This window comes from Hydra vulgaris, chromosome 13, assembly GCF_038396675.1.
Source record: "Hydra vulgaris chromosome 13, alternate assembly HydraT2T_AEP".
NCBI classification, from domain to species: Eukaryota; Metazoa; Cnidaria; class Hydrozoa; order Anthoathecata; family Hydridae; genus Hydra; species Hydra vulgaris.
In genome coordinates, this window is record NC_088932.1 from 42,411,763 (window position 1) to 42,432,311 (window position 20,549).

The window sequence follows — 20,549 nt, forward strand, 5'->3', positions numbered from 1 at the left end:
TGTGTACGTACGCAAAAGGGAAGAGGTTGTTAAAAGCATACAGGTGCGTACAACGGTCCTAAATTAGTGGTTTTACTGGGTTAAAACATTATGGATCCCCCTTTTGTTTAAATAAATATATATTCTAATGAATGTCATTATCATTGTGACAAATTTTCAGCATGTAATGTTGACTACGATTTTTGAGTAATTTGGCACACTGTCCAATTGAGCAACAGTGTGACAAAAAACGTCTTAAAGTAAAAATCAAGTAAAGGGCTTTAAGATTATAATATCAATATTATTTTGATAAGGAGCGAGATAGAAGTTAATCGCGACTTCGGCCAGTATGGGTTTAATGATTACTTTGATTAACTTTTAATTTAAAAGCCGTTTTAAACTTTCTCTGAATCTAAAGCCTTACATATCTCAGAAACCATTTATTTCTTTTTATGTAAAGTTTGTAGCTTTTTTCTAATTGTTATTGTAGAAGGGGCTGGCAGTAAGACATGATATCAAAATGCTTTTTATTTTGGTCAGAATACATTTTATTTACAATAGGGCCTTTTTTAGTGATTGCTTTACAAAAAATATCTATTTTACTTTGGCAAAGTATTTTACTAAAATAACAGATACTAATCGTGATCTTGGTTGTTCAATTACTTTAACCATCCAATTATCTGTAATTTTACAAAACTTTAAGCTAAAATTCACACAATATTTATTTTATATAACTCCAGAAAAAAAAGAGAAAAAAAGTTTTTTTATTAATAATTGCTGGTAAAGCTTTTAACTAAAAAAGGTATATATTTCGAATAAGAAATAATAGAATAAGTTTCGATGCAGAGGGCCGGTAACGCGGAAAACAACTTGAATTTAAAAAAAAAAAGTACACGCATGATGGAAATATACAGAAAGTACTCGCATGATAGAAAAGAAAACCAAGTAACTATAATACTATTATATTATTTAATGACTTAAAATTAAAAACTTTTCTTTAAATTTATTGAGTGTTTAGATCACGCTTTACTAAAATGACCTGAAATTATTCCTTGGGCGTGTAGATTTCCTGGTTCCGCCTAACTATAACAAACTTTTTCTTTGCTACAGGCGTACAATCTAACTCTTCTTTAGGTAAACTTTTAAACTCAGTATGAGCTGAACTGCTTAAAACGTCTTCATCAAAAGGAGTTTCAATAAACGATGAAAAAGAATGATTAATCGAATCAGCTGTTTTGTTTTGTTTTGGTGTTTCGTTTAATGTTAATATTTGAGATTTTTTTAACTCACAAGGATTAATTAAACTATTGTCTTCTTCAGCTTCACCACTGCTGGATTCGTCACTGAAGGACTCGTCTAACACTGGGATAGGTCTCTTTAACTCAGCAAACTCGTCGGAATGATCAATAACTTTTTTTGAATCTAAAAGCTTATTAGTAATGTTTTTATCTTCTATTTCGTCTCGGAAAGTAAATATAGGCTTCGGTAAAGAAAGAGAACTGAAGGATTTACGACTACTTCCGTAGGCATTGTTACAAATCGGCTCCATCGATACATTACAAGGATTAACTAAATTAAAACGCTCACAAAATTTAACTGTTTGCAAATTAACACCATTTGATGAATGTGAAAAGTCTATGACTTTTAAATCATCTAATTTAATCTCTTTTGTTTTTTCAACAGTTGGTTTGTACTTTTCGTCTAGCTCACAAAGAAATGTATTCTTACATGAAGTTGTTTGGATATTATCAGTTGCTCTAAGAATAGCTAACCAGCTTGCATCATATTTTAGAACTGCCTCTTCTTTTGCAGACCCAATGTCCAAAATTTGTAAAAAATTTCGTTTCGGCAAGCACTTGTCTAAAGCTAAAAACCTTGTAACGCTTCCGTTTTCGTGTTCAACTAATGCTGAAAACTTGGCATGCAAATGCCCAGAAAACCAATAAGCTGGTTTTAATGCTTTTAAAATATCATCACCAGCATCACTGCCAAGCTCATTATTATCAATTTCTTGTTTAAAGTAAGGCTTAAACCGTAACAGTTGTTCGCAATTACCGTGATGATAGATGCCTTTTGGCCAATCGTGACTGAGAAATATATGAATAGGATTCTCTTCATCAGCAAGAAGTTTTATTTTAGCAACATCAAAACTGCGAACGTGATAGAAAGATCTTTTAGTAGATTCATTAAATGGCGGTTTTTCAAAGTGCCCTTTGTAATAATCTCCGCTCTTATAAATACCAGATAATCCTCCTATTCGATAACCGGCAAAGCTGACAACGCCAGCATAACCCATGTAATAAATGTTTTCAGCAACCCATCCACCGTAAGGTAATTCCCATAAAAAAAGTGCTGCTTCATGGTTACCACCAATAAATAAAGTTAATACAGGAGCTTTTCGTTTACCAGAATAATATTCGTGAAAATCTTTCATGTCCATAAACTTTTGCGGAACTGCCATACTGTGCATATCTTTTTGGTCGCGAACTGATTGGAAGTCCCCACAACAAATAAGCAGATCGACCTTAATGTTTTCTCGAGCTTCAATATATGCAACACTTTCATAGATTTTATTCAGCTCACCGTGAGCGCAACCTTCAACCGCGATTTTCATCTTAATATACGCATGTAAAAAAAAACAACCGATTTCCCCTAAATATATAAAAATCCCACAGAGAAATATTCATAATAAGCAAAATGTGTGTTCACACAAACACACACACATATAAATCTCTTCCCATACTGACGCTCGCATAATTAAATTTATTTAGGTTAAAACAACATAAAAATATTTGAAAAAAAAACTTATACAAATAAAAATTTCGAATAACAATTATATTTAAATAATCTTAAAGCAAATAATTTGAAAAATATTGTAGAAAATTGTTCCCACTCAAAAATGAAAAAAAATTGTTTCCATTTCAAAATGAAAAGATTTTATATAATTGAAGGTATTATACTTAAACTATAATAATTTTAATTACGAATTTATAACTTCAAACTGGACTTAATCACTTTATATATATATATATATATATATATATATATATATATATATATATATATATATATATATATATATATATATATATATATATATATATATATATGTATATATATATATATATATATATATATATATATATATATATATATATATATATATATATATATATATATATATATATATATATATATATATATATATGTATATATATATATATATATATATATATATATATATATACATAACATATATATATAACATATATAAATATATATAAACATGTATTTTATACGGAAATTAAATAAATAAGCTGTTGGATCTTGTATTCGTTTTATTTATTAAGAAATAAATTATTATCTAATCGTTTCTCAAATAAACGAAAACTTTATTTTGTATGACTAACAGGTATTCAATAAAAATTCATGCATCCAATTAGCAAAACTACAATTGGAAAGCTTCATTATAGTAAAGCATGATAGACATTAATATTTGTGTTATTTATTTTTCTGACAACACAAACAATTTCTTTGACTTGCTTTTATAACCAGAAACATTAGGACACTATTATGTTGGGGATAAATATTTTCTTTTTTTAAATGGGTTAGTGTAATTTTGTTTTCTAAGATCAACATGTTAAATAAAATTCATAATTTCTTTTCTGCTAGCTTCTTGCCTTCTTGCTTTCATCTTATTTTCTAGGAAATATGCATTTATAACAAAATGCTTTATAACAAAATGCAATATATAAATATGTGTGTGTGTGTGTGTGTGTGTGTGTGTGTGTGTGTGTGTGTGTGTGTGTGTGTGTGTGTGTGTGTGTGTGTGTGTGTGTGTGTGAGTAAGCAAAGAAAGATAAATTTATGGCAAAACAAGTCGTATCTAAAAACAAGAAAACTTGGGAGTGCACTTTTTTTAACCTTCAAACTTTTAAAGAATTTTTATTGAATATCTGTTAATTATGACTTTCTAAAAAATAACAGCACAAATGCAGACTTTTATTAACAACAAAGTATAAACCAAAAATTTTGAAAAATCTTCAAATGAAATAAAAATCTATAAATATAATAAATAATCTAAAATAATTTCTTTTTTATTTCATACAACTATAAATAGCCACTAGTTGCTTTAGTTGTGTATGGTTAGGTATTAATGTTTATCACCTTTTCAACTAAATATATATTGTTTAACAAAGTACTATAAATACTTTATTAAAAATCAGAAATAATACTCTTCCACATAGAAACTTACTATAATTGACAATGAGATCTTTCAAAAATATACACTTGATCGAAACTGTTCGTCTTACGCATGACTTCTTAAATTGACCTCCAATTGAAATAACAACAAATCTTGATTATAAAGAATAAAGCGATTAACTATTAAAAAATGATGCCATTTTTTGATGCAAGGAATTTAATTCTAAAAGTTTTTTATCAATGTCTCCTTTAACTTCAGAAATTTGCATTAATTGATTTTCTCTGAGCCTTAAAAGATTGGTCTGCTCTTTAAGCATAGCGTTTTCTTCTTGCAGAGACTAACAAATATGATGTAAAATTTTCTTCATAAAGAGATCTTAAAAACTCTTTCGTGTATAAAATATTGTTTAACTTCCTTTAAATATTACTTAAATATTGAATAAAAAAATGACAGAAATAAACAAAAAATACTAACTTTTATCTTTTTATCAAATTCGTTGTCTTTAAGTTGTTTTTTATCAAATTCGTTGTCTTTAAGTTGTTGCGAGTTCAATTCTTCACAATGAGAAAGTTGCTTGATTTCCTAAACATCAACAAACTAAATATAAAACAAACTAAAAATACAAACAAAAAACAGTGGCAATGACGGGTGAGTAAGGTTTAAAGAGACTTAAACTTTATTTTTTAAATATTATCTTTTAATATAACACTTTTTTACATTTATTTTTATTATTTAATGTTTACAATTTATTTTTATTATTTAATGTTGATATGGTTACAAAATAGCAAACAACTCTCCCATAAAATAGTCTCAGAACAATAAACATTTTTTTTTTTTTGAGCAATATTAAATTGAACAGATTTTAATGGTAATTTCATTCTTCCAAATCTATATATTCTTTTGAATATCAAATTAATCAAACTTGTTTATCTTATAATCAGAAGATCTTTCTTTTGAAATGATGTGGTCATTACAAACAATAAAGTGATACAAAATCACTATTACATTTGCCTTTACATACAAAATGATGACTTTAACAAATGAACAAATTGAATACCAATTGACTTTTTTTTATAATCAAGTTTAGTTAAATAATCAAGCTTTGCTCTATCAAAACCAAATTGCTATTTCAACAGTTATCTAGGATGGAAGAGCTTTAGGAAATCAAAAACAGAAAAATATTTTGATTTAAAATTCTTTGAAAGTTTTAGATCTTACCTATAATTTTACAAGTTTACTTTCCCTAATTCATGTATAAAATTTTGTTTATTGCATTGAGTACTTAATAAGACAAAATAATTTACCTCTCTATAATGCATTTTTGATAAAAGAACACTTACTGCGAAGCAGTACTACAGGTGATATACCTAGCATTAAACTATGGGCCACATAGTTGCCATATAGCCGGGTCTGCATTTGATGATACAACTTAGAATTGTGTTAGAATTCTTTTTGGCAAAAATAGTTTTTAAAATTTAAAACTTGCAGTACAATAAGAGAGGAATTGTATATAAAAGGAGTATCAGATGTAAAATAACATTAAAATAAATTAATACATGGTCAAAACAATGAAACTAAAGTCCCCTAGCCTAAATGTGAACCCTTAACAAACAGTTAGGGCACAAATTCACAAATTTTATTTTGTTTAAATGGGTGCTAATGCATTTGAAAAAAATGATTTAATAGAAAATACCTTGAAGTCAAAAAACAGATTTTTCATGACAATGTTTTGTAACAAACATACTTTTTACATCTCTAGTAAATACTCTGAACATTAACATAGTTAGCATTTGTAACATTAGCAGTTGTATATTAATTACTTAGTTTTGAGCAAGCTAATTAATAGATTAGTTTCAAAATTATTTATTTTATTGTAACATTAAATATTATAAAAGTTGAATAGTTTTTAACTTGATTAAATTCCATTTAAACCGAAAGCACAGAACCTCCAAGGATCAGAAAAAATATTTTGACAAATACTTTATTTTTAATAGTTGGTTAATGAGCATTTAATGATAACTTACCACCAAATAGTGTAAAAATAAGGTACATTAGAGATAATAAAAAAATAAAATTAACTGTTTCAGGTACTTTCATTAAAATTCAAAACTTTCATTAACATTCAAAAAAATAACTGCAGTAACAGTTTTAGGTACTTTTTGATTTAATTCAATTTATTTCGAATAATAATAACTCAAATTTTTTGCATATTATTAATCAGAATTAAATTTTGCACAAAACATTGTTTATAGTTGTTTAATTTGAACTTTTGTAATCTAAGTTATTTTGGTTACTTTTTTGTTAATTTTATAATGATAAAATTATATTGTAATTTAACTTGATTGCAATAATATACGAAACTTTGTTTCACATGTATGTTCTTATTTTTATTTATCAAACAATAGTAATAATAATAATAATAAATAAATTCCAAATAATAATTAAGTATACAAAGCTTCATTAAAATTTTCATAATAAGGATTCATTCCCGATTCATAATTTTTTTTCTAATTTTCTATTTTATTTAGAGTATTTTATATTAATTATAAAACTAAATGGCAAAATAATGATAACTTAAAAACTTACTTCATCTCGCTTTCTAAGTTTCTCTTGAGCTTCTTTAAATGATTGCTCAAGCATTTTATGATTGGAAGATGAAGAAACACCACGAACAGATGAAAAATATCCTTCATTTGATTCAATGCCAGTTGCAACCTAAATAACAATTGAATAGCAAAAGTTAAGAGCTTTTTGTTGATGTGGTTATTATTTCTCTCTCCTTAAAGTTTAACGAAGCTTTAGTCTAAAATTTCCTTCCAGCTCTTTTAAATAAAGAAATTTTTTATTATTTTTAAATACTGAAACAAAACATTTATTTAAAAAAAAAAAATTAATTTTAAATATTTTTTTTTAATAACTAAAACTAAAAAGAAATTTTTGCACCATGTTAAGTTTAACAGAGTGATAAGAGTACTGCCACAGATTAAGAAACTTAAATAAAACAGCATCTTAAGGAATTTTTTCAGAAGTAAAATAAAAAACTCATGAAAATAAAAATAAAAATTTTTGGTTATAATATATTTAATTATATGTCTATATAATTAAATATATTTCATATAAAAGCATCTTTGCCAGTTAAAAATGATATTTTAGATGACTATGACATATCTTCATCAGAGAAAAAAACTAATATAATTATTCTGCAATAGTTTGTTCTTCATCAGACTAGATGACATTTATCAGTGTTGATTTCATTGTTTTCTAACTAGTTTTTTTTAAAGACATTTTATTGGTTACAAAAGGACCTTCCAGTCAATAAACTTTATCTGATTGGATAGCAAAAGAATTCTGATAAATACAACTCTATGTTGCAGTTATAACAATTATCATAAATGTCAATATTACATATAAGCCAGAAGATATTTTGTAAGGTTTAATTACAAAGTGATTGACAACTTTTTGATAAAATCTTCCCTACAAAAACTGATATCCCACATTTATTGTTAATTATGAATGTTAAAACAAAACATGTGACTAACTAAATTGATAAATGTTAACTAATCATTGAAATTTTTAGAAGCATTGTTTTAAGAGAAGGTTTGATTATAAGTGTTTAATTAAAACTGTTTTTGCAACAACAACAAAAAATTAAATAGAGTTTTGTTAAAAAATTTATATATATTTGTACAACAAAAACATAAAAACAAGGTCGGCAAAAATCATTGACTTTAAATTCAGTCAGGGAAGCAGTTCAACATTGATGAATGCCAACCCTAATTCCAAGGGTTCTCTATGAAACATATGCACTCATGCATTTACTTATACATCTATTTTATTATTAAAAAAAGATAAAAAAAACACGTTATTATAATAACAATGTCAATATTTACAAATATTATAAAAAATTTAAATATTATTAATATTTTAATACTTTCACTTTCGCAAGCCACTGACAGCAGCTGTTGATTTTTTTAAGTTTTGATTAAGTTTTGAACGCTACCGTTGGTAGCGGCTTTCGAGTATGCTTTACAATTTATCTTGTTTTGTACATAAACTTTCATTCTAGACACATAATTTGTTTGTTCTGAAGGTTTAATTAATTCTCTACATAATCAAGAACAAACAAGAGCTATATTGTGTAATTATAAAAAGTTATCACTTAACAAAGTTAAAATTTTTTGGGTATTCCTTGATTTAAAAAAACTTCTTTAAATTTAATTGTAAAATAAAGCAGCGTTAACACTAAAATTTAACTCATAGAAGTGTATAAGTATTTAACTTGAAGAAGTGTATAAGTATTTAACTTGAAGAAGTGTATAAGTATTTAACTTGAAGAAGTGTATAAGTATTTAACTTGAAGAAGTGTATAAGTATTTAACTTGTAGAAGTGTATAAGAATTTAACTTGTAGAAGTGTATAAGTATTTAACTTGAAGAAGTGTATAAGTATTTAACTTGAAGAAGTGTATATGTATTTAACTTGAAGAAGTGTATAAGTATTAAACTTGAAGAAGTGTATAAGTATTTAACTTGAAGAAGTGTATAAGTATTTAACTTGTAGAAGTGTATAAGTATTTAACTTGAAGAAGTGTATAAGTATTTAACTTGTATAAGTGTATAAGTATTTAGCTGAGTAATTACAAGTCTTTTGAAGAAAAACATTCTTTTTATACAATAAAGTTTTGTTTTGGACATAATGTTTTAGTTACTATTTATAAAAACAATGGTTTTAAGTACTTTTCATTTCGTATTGATCGATGATGCATGTTAAAAAGTTATTTAACTGGAAAGTTCATTTGTTTAGCTTTCTATTGATATAGTTTGTTATGCTTTAAAAGAAATTTACTATTCGAATATAAATTAGTTGTCAATGTTATGCCATTCATATTTTATTCAATAAAATGTGCAGTTGCAGCAAAAAGATTATTGTTAAAACGGCTGGTAGCGAAAGAGTCAAGACATTTACATATTATAAATACTATAATACGCTTAAATATAATTAAATAACTATTATTTGAATGGTGAAAGAAAAAATGGTGCAATTTTTTGGACTAAGTTCATATCCATATTCTCTAAACCTGTTCAATGAAATTGTTGTGTAGGGTAATGGTGTTAAATGGAATTGTGGTGCACGATGATTGATTAAATTGTGGTCCATGCAAAACTCTATTTTAGCTACATAAACAGCAACAAGTAATTAAATAAATAACTTTTCCCTCACCAACAAGAGTAAAATCCACTAAAGCAAACAATTTTCTTATGTTAACAAAAAAATGTAATTCTAAATATACTAATAAAAACGAAATAAAATCAAATGAAATGTAAAAAATTATGTCTTTAATATCAAGTTTACATTAAGTTTAAGGTGATAACTAAATCTGTCATTGTATTCAAGTAAAATCTATAATTGTATTCATTTTATGCATTCAGTACTTTAAATTTGTTTTATTATGTTGTTTATATTATTTTTTGCTTCTTAAGTTAATTTGATCACTACTCTCACCAATATTCCTTTCACCCCTCATTTGTGAAATACTATAAACAGTGAATTAAATATTACCATTTTTCTCAGCTTTGTGTTTTCTTCTTTGTAGTTATGTAGCTGCTCTTTCCATTTTTCAACATTTATTAAACTTTCTTGTAATGCAGCAGTAAGACGAGCGTTATTATTTTTCAGTGTTTGCAATTCCGCTTCCCACTTTTTTGCATTAACAGAACTATTAATAAAGGACATAAAAAAAAAACCTAACACATGAAAACAATTTTTCTCTTTATTTATCTATTCTTCTTTCTATCTGTCTATATACATGTTTCTATCTATCTGTCTATATACATGTGTGCATGTGTGTCTTAATACATATATACATATATATATATGTGTGTCTTAATACATATATATATATATGTGTTTTAATATATATATATATATATATATATATATATATATATATATATATATATATATATATATATATATATATATATATATACATGTGTGCAGACCTCGGCAGGAAGCAAGAGCTTTGCCTCTTGGTCTCGAACAAAGTTCAAGTTTCAAACTGACTTTTTTTGCTCACAAAATGTGATTACTTTATTGTTGTTTTTTTTACACTACAGTCAATATCACTATAACATTAATGACAATAAGGTCAAGTTTGCAAAGTTGTTTATAAAAGAAAATCATTATTGTTGTAACTAAGATGACAAACATCAAGTCATTTTAGACATAAACCAATTATTGCATAATAAAGTGAAACGCTTTTTTAAAGGCACGGTTATTGCAAAAAAATAAATAAACTGAGGTTCAACTTAACTAGAGAATTTTAATAGTAATTAGTTAAACGATTTCAAGAAAACAAATGAAACAGTTCGAGATAACACAAGTTCGAGTTAATTGGTACTCGACTTATAGGGAATTATCTGTATTCTGTTGTAAATCATTTTCTTAGTCAATGCTATGATATTATATTAAAGATATTATTTAAAATTCAGTTTAAAATATAAAACATTTTTAAAAATATATTTAAAAAAGTAAAACATTCTCTTTGAATGTTATAATTGCTTTTTTTTATTTTGCTAAAACTTATATATATATATACTATAAATTTATTACGCCCTAAATTATTGTATAATAATTTTTATATTATTTAATGAATTATATGTTTTATATATCAGTTATAATAAATTATATAAGTTTGTTTCAATTTGAGCAAAATAAAAAAATATAATGCACATTTAAAAGTTCTGCTAAAACAAAATTGTAATTATTATACAAACACTTTTTTATTGTGGAATATACAGTATTGGCCAATAATAACAATCCAGCATGGTTTTTTTATATCATTCGACTTGGTTTGATATTAAATTGGTTTGATTTTGATGAGCATCCTATTTTCTTTCAAATAATATTCATAAAAATAATATTTGATGCGCTAATTATATTGCTTTTTTTGATATATCCCATAATCTAAAATAATTCTAATGGCCAAAATTAACAATCCACTCTATTATTTCAAACTTCCTTCAAAATTTTATTTGTCTTTGATTAAAACTTTGCCCTTATTTGCAAATTATTTATAATTATTTGAGAATTTTTATTTAAATCCTTATAAATATTTGAAAAATTTGCATAAAAATAAAATATAAAAATCTAATTAACTACAATATTTCAGCAATAAAACAATCAAATTGACTGGGAAAATCATTGATAACAAAATGTAAAATCATAGTAATGAATGAACAAAACATCTTAATGAGAGAAATTGAAAAACATTTTAACACAACACATGCAACTTTTAGCAGAATAATCAGCTCATATTAAAGATAGCATACAAATGAAAATCTTCTGTGACCTGGAAAAGCCAACATTTCAAATAAAAGAAATAAACACTCACTTATTTGCATAGTGAAAATACAGATATTTATTATCTATTGATCTCAGCCAAAAAGGACAAAAAGCTTCTGATGTTATTGCTAGTGCTAAAACAATCAGAAGAGTACTACAAAAATGCAATTACATGTGGCAAGCTTTTTTCAAAAAACCACATCTTTTGATAAAACATCAGAAAGCAAGAAAAACTGGTGTTTAGCTCATAAAATTTGGTCAGTAGGTGGCACAACGTTCTTTTCATAGATGAAATAAACATTGAGGTTGATTGAAGGAAAAACCAAGTAATGTTGAGAAGAAAGCCACATAAAAAAATGGACCCAAATTGTTCTACGTATAGAACAAAACATGGTAGTGGTAGTACAGACATCTGGGCCTACATGAACTATGAAGGTGTTGGTTGTTTCAGACTATTTAATGAAAGGCTTGATTCTCAAAGATATTTGATATATTTTACATTAATAGACATATTGGATAATTATATGATGCCTTCTATTAACATTTTCCTAAAAGACATGGGAACTATCTTCCATAAAGATAATGCTACATACTGCTAAGATTTGCAAGCAATTGTTTGAAAAAAACAACATTAAAATCATGTCTTAGCCTGCTAATAGTCCAGATCTCAAATACATAGAGAATTTGTGTTCTTGGTTAAACCAAAATCTTGGTAAAATTGAAATAAAAGATCTGGACCAGCTAAAAGAATTAGAAGCAAAATTACTAAACAGTTTTCCAAAAGATATTACTAAGAATTTAGCAAATTCCATGCTGAAACATATCAATAAATAGGATTGTCATCAAAATATTAATTCTTTTTTTGTGTGTTTTGTAAATATTTTTTTATCAAAGTTTGTTAATTTTGCTTTTGTGGTTTGTTTATTTTAACCACTTTTTTTTGTTGTTGATACAAATGAACACTTACTTTAATTTCAATAGTTTAGTTTTTAATTTTTTAAACTTCTTCTACTTTATAATAAATATATATTGTGAAACTTTGATTTATTTATTATAAATATATATTGTGATTTTTTGATTTATTTTTAATAAATATATATTGTGATTTTTTGATTTATTTTTAATAAATATATATTGTGATTTTTTGATTTATTTATAATAAATATATATTGTGACTTTTCGATTTATTTATAATAAATATATATTGTGATTTTTTGATTTATTTATAATAAATATATATTGTGATTTTTTGATTTATTTATAATAAATATATATTGTGATTTTTTGATTTATTTCAATAAAAAAATCACTTTTAGTTTAAAAAATATTTAATTTCAAAATTTTATTCATACTAAAATAACACGATGGATTGTTATTAATGGCCAATACTGTATAATGAAAAATAATACACTATAGTGGAATCTTTAACTGTTGTAATAATTGTTGCAAACTCTTGCATTTTATTACAGTAAGAAAATATAAGTTATTTTTTACAAGCAGTAAAAACTTTTTTTGCTCTTTGTCAAGTTTTTTATTAAAATAAGTAGAGTTGTAAGTAAATAAATGGATAGCTAAAAATTTTGTTTTGTAATTAATTCTGTAGTTATTTACTAAAATTTTATTTAATTAATTCTAAACTTATTTACTAAAGTTTGTTCAAGATATAAAGACAACTTGTCTTGACATTAAGGGATTTCAAAACTCACAAAATTTTATTGAGTAAAAAGAGACGTCAAACTCTCAAAGTCTTACTGAATGGCCTCATTGTGTGCTTGGTTGCAAAGTTCAAAGAAGCTTGCCAAGGACTTTAATCTTTGATTCTACTCTGCTGCATTAAAGCCACGCCTTTCTCCAAAAATATCTGTAATTGCCTCAAAATTTTCATTTTCAATCCATTAATTCAGGAATTTCCCGGATTGATGCCATCTTTTGGTTTGATGCGCTAAATGATATCAAGAACAGTTATCTCAAACATTTTTAAACGTGCAGCAATCATTCATTCACACTTGTCATCTTCTATTAATAGTTGTAATTGTGCACATTTAGCAAGTGTAGCCATACACTAAGATAATAATGATTGAATCACACATGACTTCAATGCATGAATATAGAATATTTTAAAACTATGCATTTACTTATGCAACACATGATTGTTTAGCTTGTTGGCAGCAAACATATTTTGCATTTATAAATAGTTGTCTATAAGCAAGGCTCAATTTAATGGTCAGACTTCGGACATTGTCCGGCTAAAACCTCAAATTGTCTGATCAATTTACAAAGTAATCAGATATTTCGACCGACGAGAGTTAAATTCTACAAAATAAAGTTTAGACAGTAATAATGTGCGACTACAAAATAAAGTTTAGACAGTAATAATCAAACGCTATTACTGACCACGCAAATGAATTTTTTTGTTTACATGACCACGTTTTGATTATTTAAATGTTTCAGAAATGCGCTGAAAAAAGAAACGTTAACCTAAACTTAAATTAGGAAAAAAATTTAAAAAACTAACGAATAAGCAAAGCAACTCCTTACGAAAAAGAAAATAAATTTGCTTTAAAATAAAATAAAAAAACTCGAATTTAAAATTTCTTTTTGTTACGCTTTAATTGCATTTGAAAAAAATAACTTTAACACATCTTTTAAAGCGTTTAATTAAAGTTACGCAAAACGCTAAAGTTTTACAAAAAACAAAATAAAAAAGGTCAAAAGTTTTCCCTCGCAGAGCCTTTATTTAAATAAAAAATCAAAATAGCCTATTAGGTTTAAAAAAATTGAAGCATAAAAGAGAAAATATCTCCCACTTCAAAACAGCCGTAGTCAAATTGTAAAGAAAAAAAAAATGCATTGTCAGTTACAGCGTAAATATTTAAGTCTATCTAAAAAACAGACAATATTAAATTGAAACTATTTTATTAAAAAACAAAAATCTGCAATGAAATATTTTAAATAATAAGGAAAGAAAATACAACTTTACTAGACTAACGTTAAATAAACTGTATGACATGACAAAGATTTCAATTGCATAACTCGGTTCCATAAAACTGTAAAAACTATATTCTAATTTGATCGGACACCGTCCAACCCAAACAAGTTTTGATCGGACATTTTGTCTGGGAATTTATAAAAAATTAAATTGAGCCCTGTATAAGGTGATATTATTATATTAATTTTATATATTAATGGGGTCGTCCATAAACTACATTATGCTTTAGGGGGAGGGGAAGGGTAATGTTTTTGTGAGGACTCATACGGAACTTGATACTAAAGAGTCACAATGTTGTAACAAGGGGGGAGGAGGGTCTAAATTTGTCAAAAACTGCATGACGTAATTTGTGGACAACCTCAATGTCAATTGAACCAGGCTGTGTCACCATACATCTCAGATTTTGTTAATTTTTATACTGTTGAGAGTTCTTTGTCACAACTTTAAAAATATTTGATCTTTTTACTTCAAAATATGTACCTGGCTATTTTAAGGGGTGATGAATCTAATGAAAAGATCAGAAATATAAAAGAATATTATTAAGTACTAATAATTATCAATTTAAATAAATTTGGGCAAATATTTATATACCTGTTTTTAATGCTCAAGAAACCCATGTGGCCTTGATGATATCAAAAAAATTTTTTTTCACATCATTGATCTTTAAGAAAACATAAGGACTTTGATCTGCAAGTATACGGATTTCTGTATATGGTTAACGGGGCACGGTTCCCACTTTTTTGTAGTGGGTTATTGTGATTGATTGTTCACTACCTTTTAGACTAGCTAGAGACCTGAGACTTTCAGCATTTGTGTAGTTTCAATGAATATGCAAGTTAAAACTGTTTCCAAGACACCAGAGAGGGCCAGGGCATGACTTTTGCACTGTTTGTAACATAATCTTGCAAGAGATTTTCTACCTTCCAGACAAACTTGAGCACTGAAATTTTTAGCATTTATGTTTCTTTTTACTGATAAATGTGTGTTAAAATTGTTTCCAGGGCAGACAACTAGAGAGTTCATATGGCCAGGGCACAGGGGGCTCTGCCACATTTATTTTCTCAAAAAAAAAACGACAACTTTTTTTTCATTTTTAACCAAGTTAAAATTACTTTGAAAACATTGTCTTCAAAAATTAAATTATGCATTAATAGCATAATTTAATTTTTGCATTTTAATTTTATGCAGCACAAACATCTAAAAAAATAAAGAATGTTTAAAATGTTAGAATGATCTTTTAAATAACTAATTGTGTCTAAACATCATATAGAAAACCAGGATCATGCTCATTTACATGAAGCAGAACCATTGTTCTTTAGGCTGGTCATTTTTGTTTAATAAATGTTGTGGGCAGCAAGGTGTAATGTGGATTGACTTTGGCACCAAAGGTAACTTTGGATTTCATCTTGAATCAGAAATATGTAGTTTTCTGCAAAGTCATCTAAGACAATATAGCAGTCTTTTGCCAACTTTTCCCTTTGTTGCCTTAGATATCTTGCTTGAAATTTTGCAATGTAGGAATGAGCTGTTAACGGTCAATTAGTTGTACATCCAGAAACTTGTTCAAAGAAACAATACCTGGACAGTTTGGAGTTCGATGAACTTGTCACATTACAGACAACTTTTGACATTAGATCTTTGGAACTACATTTTAATTATTTAGTGTTTCAAGAGGGTCTATAATATATAATGGTCACGAGTATTACATTTTGATGGTGGGTACATTTTTTTTTTTTTGTTAATTCACCTTCTCAAGGCCAAGAAGGCCACTACAGACGAGTAGGCTACTCATTTGTGGTTTAACCCTCTCTCAACTCTATAACTCCGAAACACGAACCTTGACGAACAGGGCTGCTGCCCGGAGAAACGTGTTGAGCGCGGTACTTCCAGGGACGTGGTGGGGATCAAACTCCGAACCTTTCGCTTATGAAGCGACGCTCTACCACTACACCACTACCGCACATACACAAACAATGAGTCTCTAATGCTCTAACAGTTATACACCATTTTGATCTTAAAATGCAAAATTTAGAAAACCAAATAACTTCTTGAGAATATTTATTTTAAAAGAAATATGCAGTTCTAAAAAGAAAAAATCAGGCGCTTTTGCATGTGTTGTTTTCTACGGATACTTATGTAATCTTTTTAATCAGGCATTTGTCTTCGTCATTTGTCTAGTTATTTCTTCATCATCATTTCAGGATCAGGAGCTAGAGGCTAAGATTTTCAAGGAATTCTTATTTTACAATGTACTTTTTATTGTATAAAAATCAGCAAAATCTGAGATATATAGTGACATTTTTAAAAACTTCTTGGTCAATTGAAATGAAACTACTCTTTGACTTTAGAAAGCCTTTTTTGAATTACTTTGATTCTACAAAGTCTTTCTTTGGCTTTATAATAATAACAACTGCATAATAAAAAGTATAATACATTAAAAATAAAGAATATTTAATTTATATAAAATATAAACTTTTTATTTAACACATTAAAAAGCAAGGCTCTCACAGTTGAATAATGACTTTTAAACAAAAAAAAAAATTTAATATTAATTTATAAAAAAACAACAAATAATGAATATAAAAAAGAGCATTACAATTTTTTAGAAATAATATATACCTTTGAGCTAAAGCTTTTTTTAATCTATCATTTTCATATTTGAGATTTGATTCATTAAAGCTATTTGATGAATGACGACTGTGTGGAGAGCGTCTACCTTCCTAAATAGTTGAAAACTTTCATTACAATAATTAAACAATTTTTTAAATTAAAGATTTTTGAAAATAATAAAAATTAAAAAATATTCAATAGACTTTTTTTTAAAACAGAAATAACAAATATATATATATATATATATATATATATATATATATATATATATATATATATATATATATATATATATATATATATATATATATATATATATATATATATATATATATACACACACAGTATGCAAAAAGAATAATCGTACACTTAAAAAAAAATCATAGCTTTTAAGATTGCATCAGAAAAATGAGTTTTCCCTTAAATTATTTGGAATTTTTTTTTGATATTTTATTAAATGTTTTAAGAATTTATTTCTGCACAATTGATCTAATGATGCATAAAATTGACTGCAAAAAAAATAAGCGTACACTAATAAAATAGGTTGTTATTTTAAAGTAAATCAGGCAAACTGAACAATCAAACTAGTAAGTAAAGTTGAAAATAGTAATTTTTTAAAAATAAAATATATTTAAATAGTATTTCAGCAAAATGGCGTCAAAAAAAACTTTCCATCAACGGAGCTTTGTTGTTGATTTGAAAAATCAAGAAAAATCCTACCGCCAGATACCCTACCAATTGATCGCAATATCATCATTAATGTGAAAAAAAAAAGATTTGTTTCGGCAGTTAAATTAGCTTTAAAAGTTCAAAAAGATCACAACATCACAGTGACTCCTCAAACAATCCGAAATCATATTAGAGAACATGGATACAGAGGTAGAGTAGTTCGAAAAAAAACTTTTTCAACTGCAAAACAAATGAAACGTCGATTGGAATTTGCAAAGAAGTACGAAAAAATGCAGATATCATATTGGAAAAATATTTTGTGGTCAGATGAGTCAAAATACAACCTTGTTTCATCGGATGGAGTCCAGAAGGTGTGGAGAAAAAAAGGAGAAGCTTATAAATTGAGTTGTTTGCGAGTTAGTGTAAAGCATGGAGGAGGAAATGTGATGGTTTGGGGTAGTATGAGTTGGAAAGGAGTGGGGAAATTGACATTTATTGATGATAAAATGAATGCTTCAATGTATTGTGAAATTCTCAATGCCAACTTGCGACCATCTGCAAAAAAATGTAGAATGGGAAATGATTTCATACTCCAGCAGGATAACAATCCAAAGCATACCGCTAAGAAAACAAAGGTATACTTTGACACAAATAGCATCAATGTTTTGGAATGGCCATCTCAAAGTCCGGACCTAAATCCAATAGAAAATTTGTGGTATATTTTAGACAGAAAAATTGGCGATTGAGCATTTACACGCAAAGAGGACTTGAAAGTAGCTATATTGAGCGCATGGGGTAATATAACAACAGAAGTGACCTAAAATTTGGTCAACTCAATGCCAAATCGTCTAGCTGAGGTCATCAAGGCCAAAGGAGGCCCCACTCGATACTAATCTCCACGAAGTTTGATGAATTTGACATTATTTTTGAACTGTACGATTATTTTTTTTTGCATTCAATTTTATGCATCTTAAACCCATTGTGTAAAATTCAATAGGTTTGAAAGACAATTCATTCACCAATGCAGAAATAAATTCTTAAAACATTACTTATCAAGATATCAAAAAAAAAAAACCCCAAATATTTGAACGGAAAACTCATATTTTTGATGCAATTTTAAAAATTATGATTTTTTTTCAAGTGTACGATTATTTTTTTTGCATACTGTATTTATATATATATATAAATTATTTAATAAATTTTTTTTAAACAGAACAAAAAAAAAAATATATATATATATATCTGCTAGAAAAAAAATTATAAGAAATATTGCCTAGGCAAAAAAAAAAAAAACACATCCATCATTAAGTAATCATTAAATAAAAAGTTAGGGTCCATTAGCTCACTTAGCATAATTATTATTAATAAAAAATATATTATTTATTACAATTATTTTGTTTGGTGTTTTAATTGTTTAAAAAATACTAATTACTTCATTGCTTCCAGTACTACCAGATGAGATAATAGATCCACTTTGACTTGCAGAAAGAGATACAGATAGAGGGCTATTATTGATAATTTTTGAATGTGGTGGAGAAACCCCATTAGAAAACACTGAAGAACTTCCATTAGAATATGATGGCGATGTTCCATTACAAACATGCATCTTATATTCATTGAACTTGTCAGAAAACTGTTAAATGATATATAATAAATAAAGAGGTCAAATATCAGCAATATTTATCAGCAATAAAATTTCGTATTATAAGGAAAGTGAACTGGTTCTTTTGTAAAAGATCAAGCAGATCATATCTCATCCTAAAAAAAAAATTATACCTTCACCAAATCATTTTCTGAAGTAAAGCCAAGGCCAAACATAGTGTTTAACTTTGCATCTGACCATTGCCCAAACTTTTGAGAAGTTTTTGTGAAAGACATTCCTGATGTAATTGTACTATTGATAAGAACCTAAAAAAAATAAAGCTTATAAATAAAATGATACAGTTATTATGATGATATTATAATGGAAATTGGATTGTTGAGGTTCTAGTTTTTTACGAAGTCTGTGCAGAAAACACTCATATTTCTTTTTCATATTTATCATAAAACAATAAAATTTGTAAACAATGAGCATACATCTCCATTAATTGCAGAAAAGATCTTATAGATAAACTTGCTAGTATCATAATGAAAAGACACATTCACAGACTGATCAAACAAAGGTATCCATTTTTTCTTTGTATTAGGATCGATTTGAAAGGCACGAGCGAAAAATGTACATAGCGGTGCATCATCACTAAAAAAATTTTTAAAAAAATGAGAAAACTGAAAAAAACAAAAAAAAAATTAAATAATAAATATTTAAGTAAATTAACTAAAAATTAATTTGTTTGCTACTTTGTCCACCGCCATCCGATTTTGCTGTCCTTATCAATAAAAATAAATAAAAACTATTTAAATAGATTTATTTTTTATAAGCTTTTAAAAAATGTATAACACTATGTACTAATGACTTTTACTTTTTAAGGATATATTTTGAAAAGTTTCTTTAAGTTTTTTCCCCTACATCTGGAAAGGGTTTAGGTAGAATAAGAAAACAGGTCCATATAAGGAGGTTATTTGTGAATAAAGTTGTTAATTTGATGATATATGATATATAATTTAATGATTTCTAGGAACATTTTTCTTGGCTTTTATAAGACTTATAAAAATAAATTTTGAAATAAAACAGCTTAACTAATAAATAAAATAATTTGATTTCAATTATTTAATTTTTCTTGCCTCAGACAGATTTTACAAGATGAAGTATTTATC

The 20,549-nt window shown here is 26.5% G+C and overlaps 2 protein-coding genes across 2 annotated transcripts in view; both read right to left on the reverse strand.

The window, feature by feature from the left end:
- Positions 1-925: 925 nt before the first annotated feature.
- LOC100215288 (uncharacterized) lies at positions 926-2,729 on the reverse strand. The gene has a single exon (XM_065816369.1). It carries the CDS (start codon positions 2,591-2,593, stop codon positions 1,025-1,027), a length of 1,569 nt encoding a protein of 522 aa, XP_065672441.1. The 5' UTR covers positions 2,594-2,729; the 3' UTR covers positions 926-1,024.
- A 1,235-nt stretch (positions 2,730-3,964) lies between these two features.
- LOC100215288 (uncharacterized) overlaps positions 3,965-20,549 on the reverse strand; it is a 36,363-nt gene continuing 19,778 nt past the window's right edge. The window contains exons 2-9 of the mRNA XM_065816370.1: positions 19,872-20,031; positions 19,572-19,703; positions 19,228-19,428; positions 17,136-17,236; positions 9,743-9,899; positions 6,770-6,898; positions 4,658-4,765; positions 3,965-4,520 (exon numbers count right to left, since the gene is read on the reverse strand). Of these exons, the coding sequence (XP_065672442.1) occupies positions 4,359-4,520; positions 4,658-4,765; positions 6,770-6,898; positions 9,743-9,899; positions 17,136-17,236; positions 19,228-19,428; positions 19,572-19,703; positions 19,872-20,031 (1,150 nt within the window). The 3' untranslated portion in view covers positions 3,965-4,358. The remainder of the gene's footprint in view (positions 4,521-4,657; positions 4,766-6,769; positions 6,899-9,742; positions 9,900-17,135; positions 17,237-19,227; positions 19,429-19,571; positions 19,704-19,871; positions 20,032-20,549) is intronic.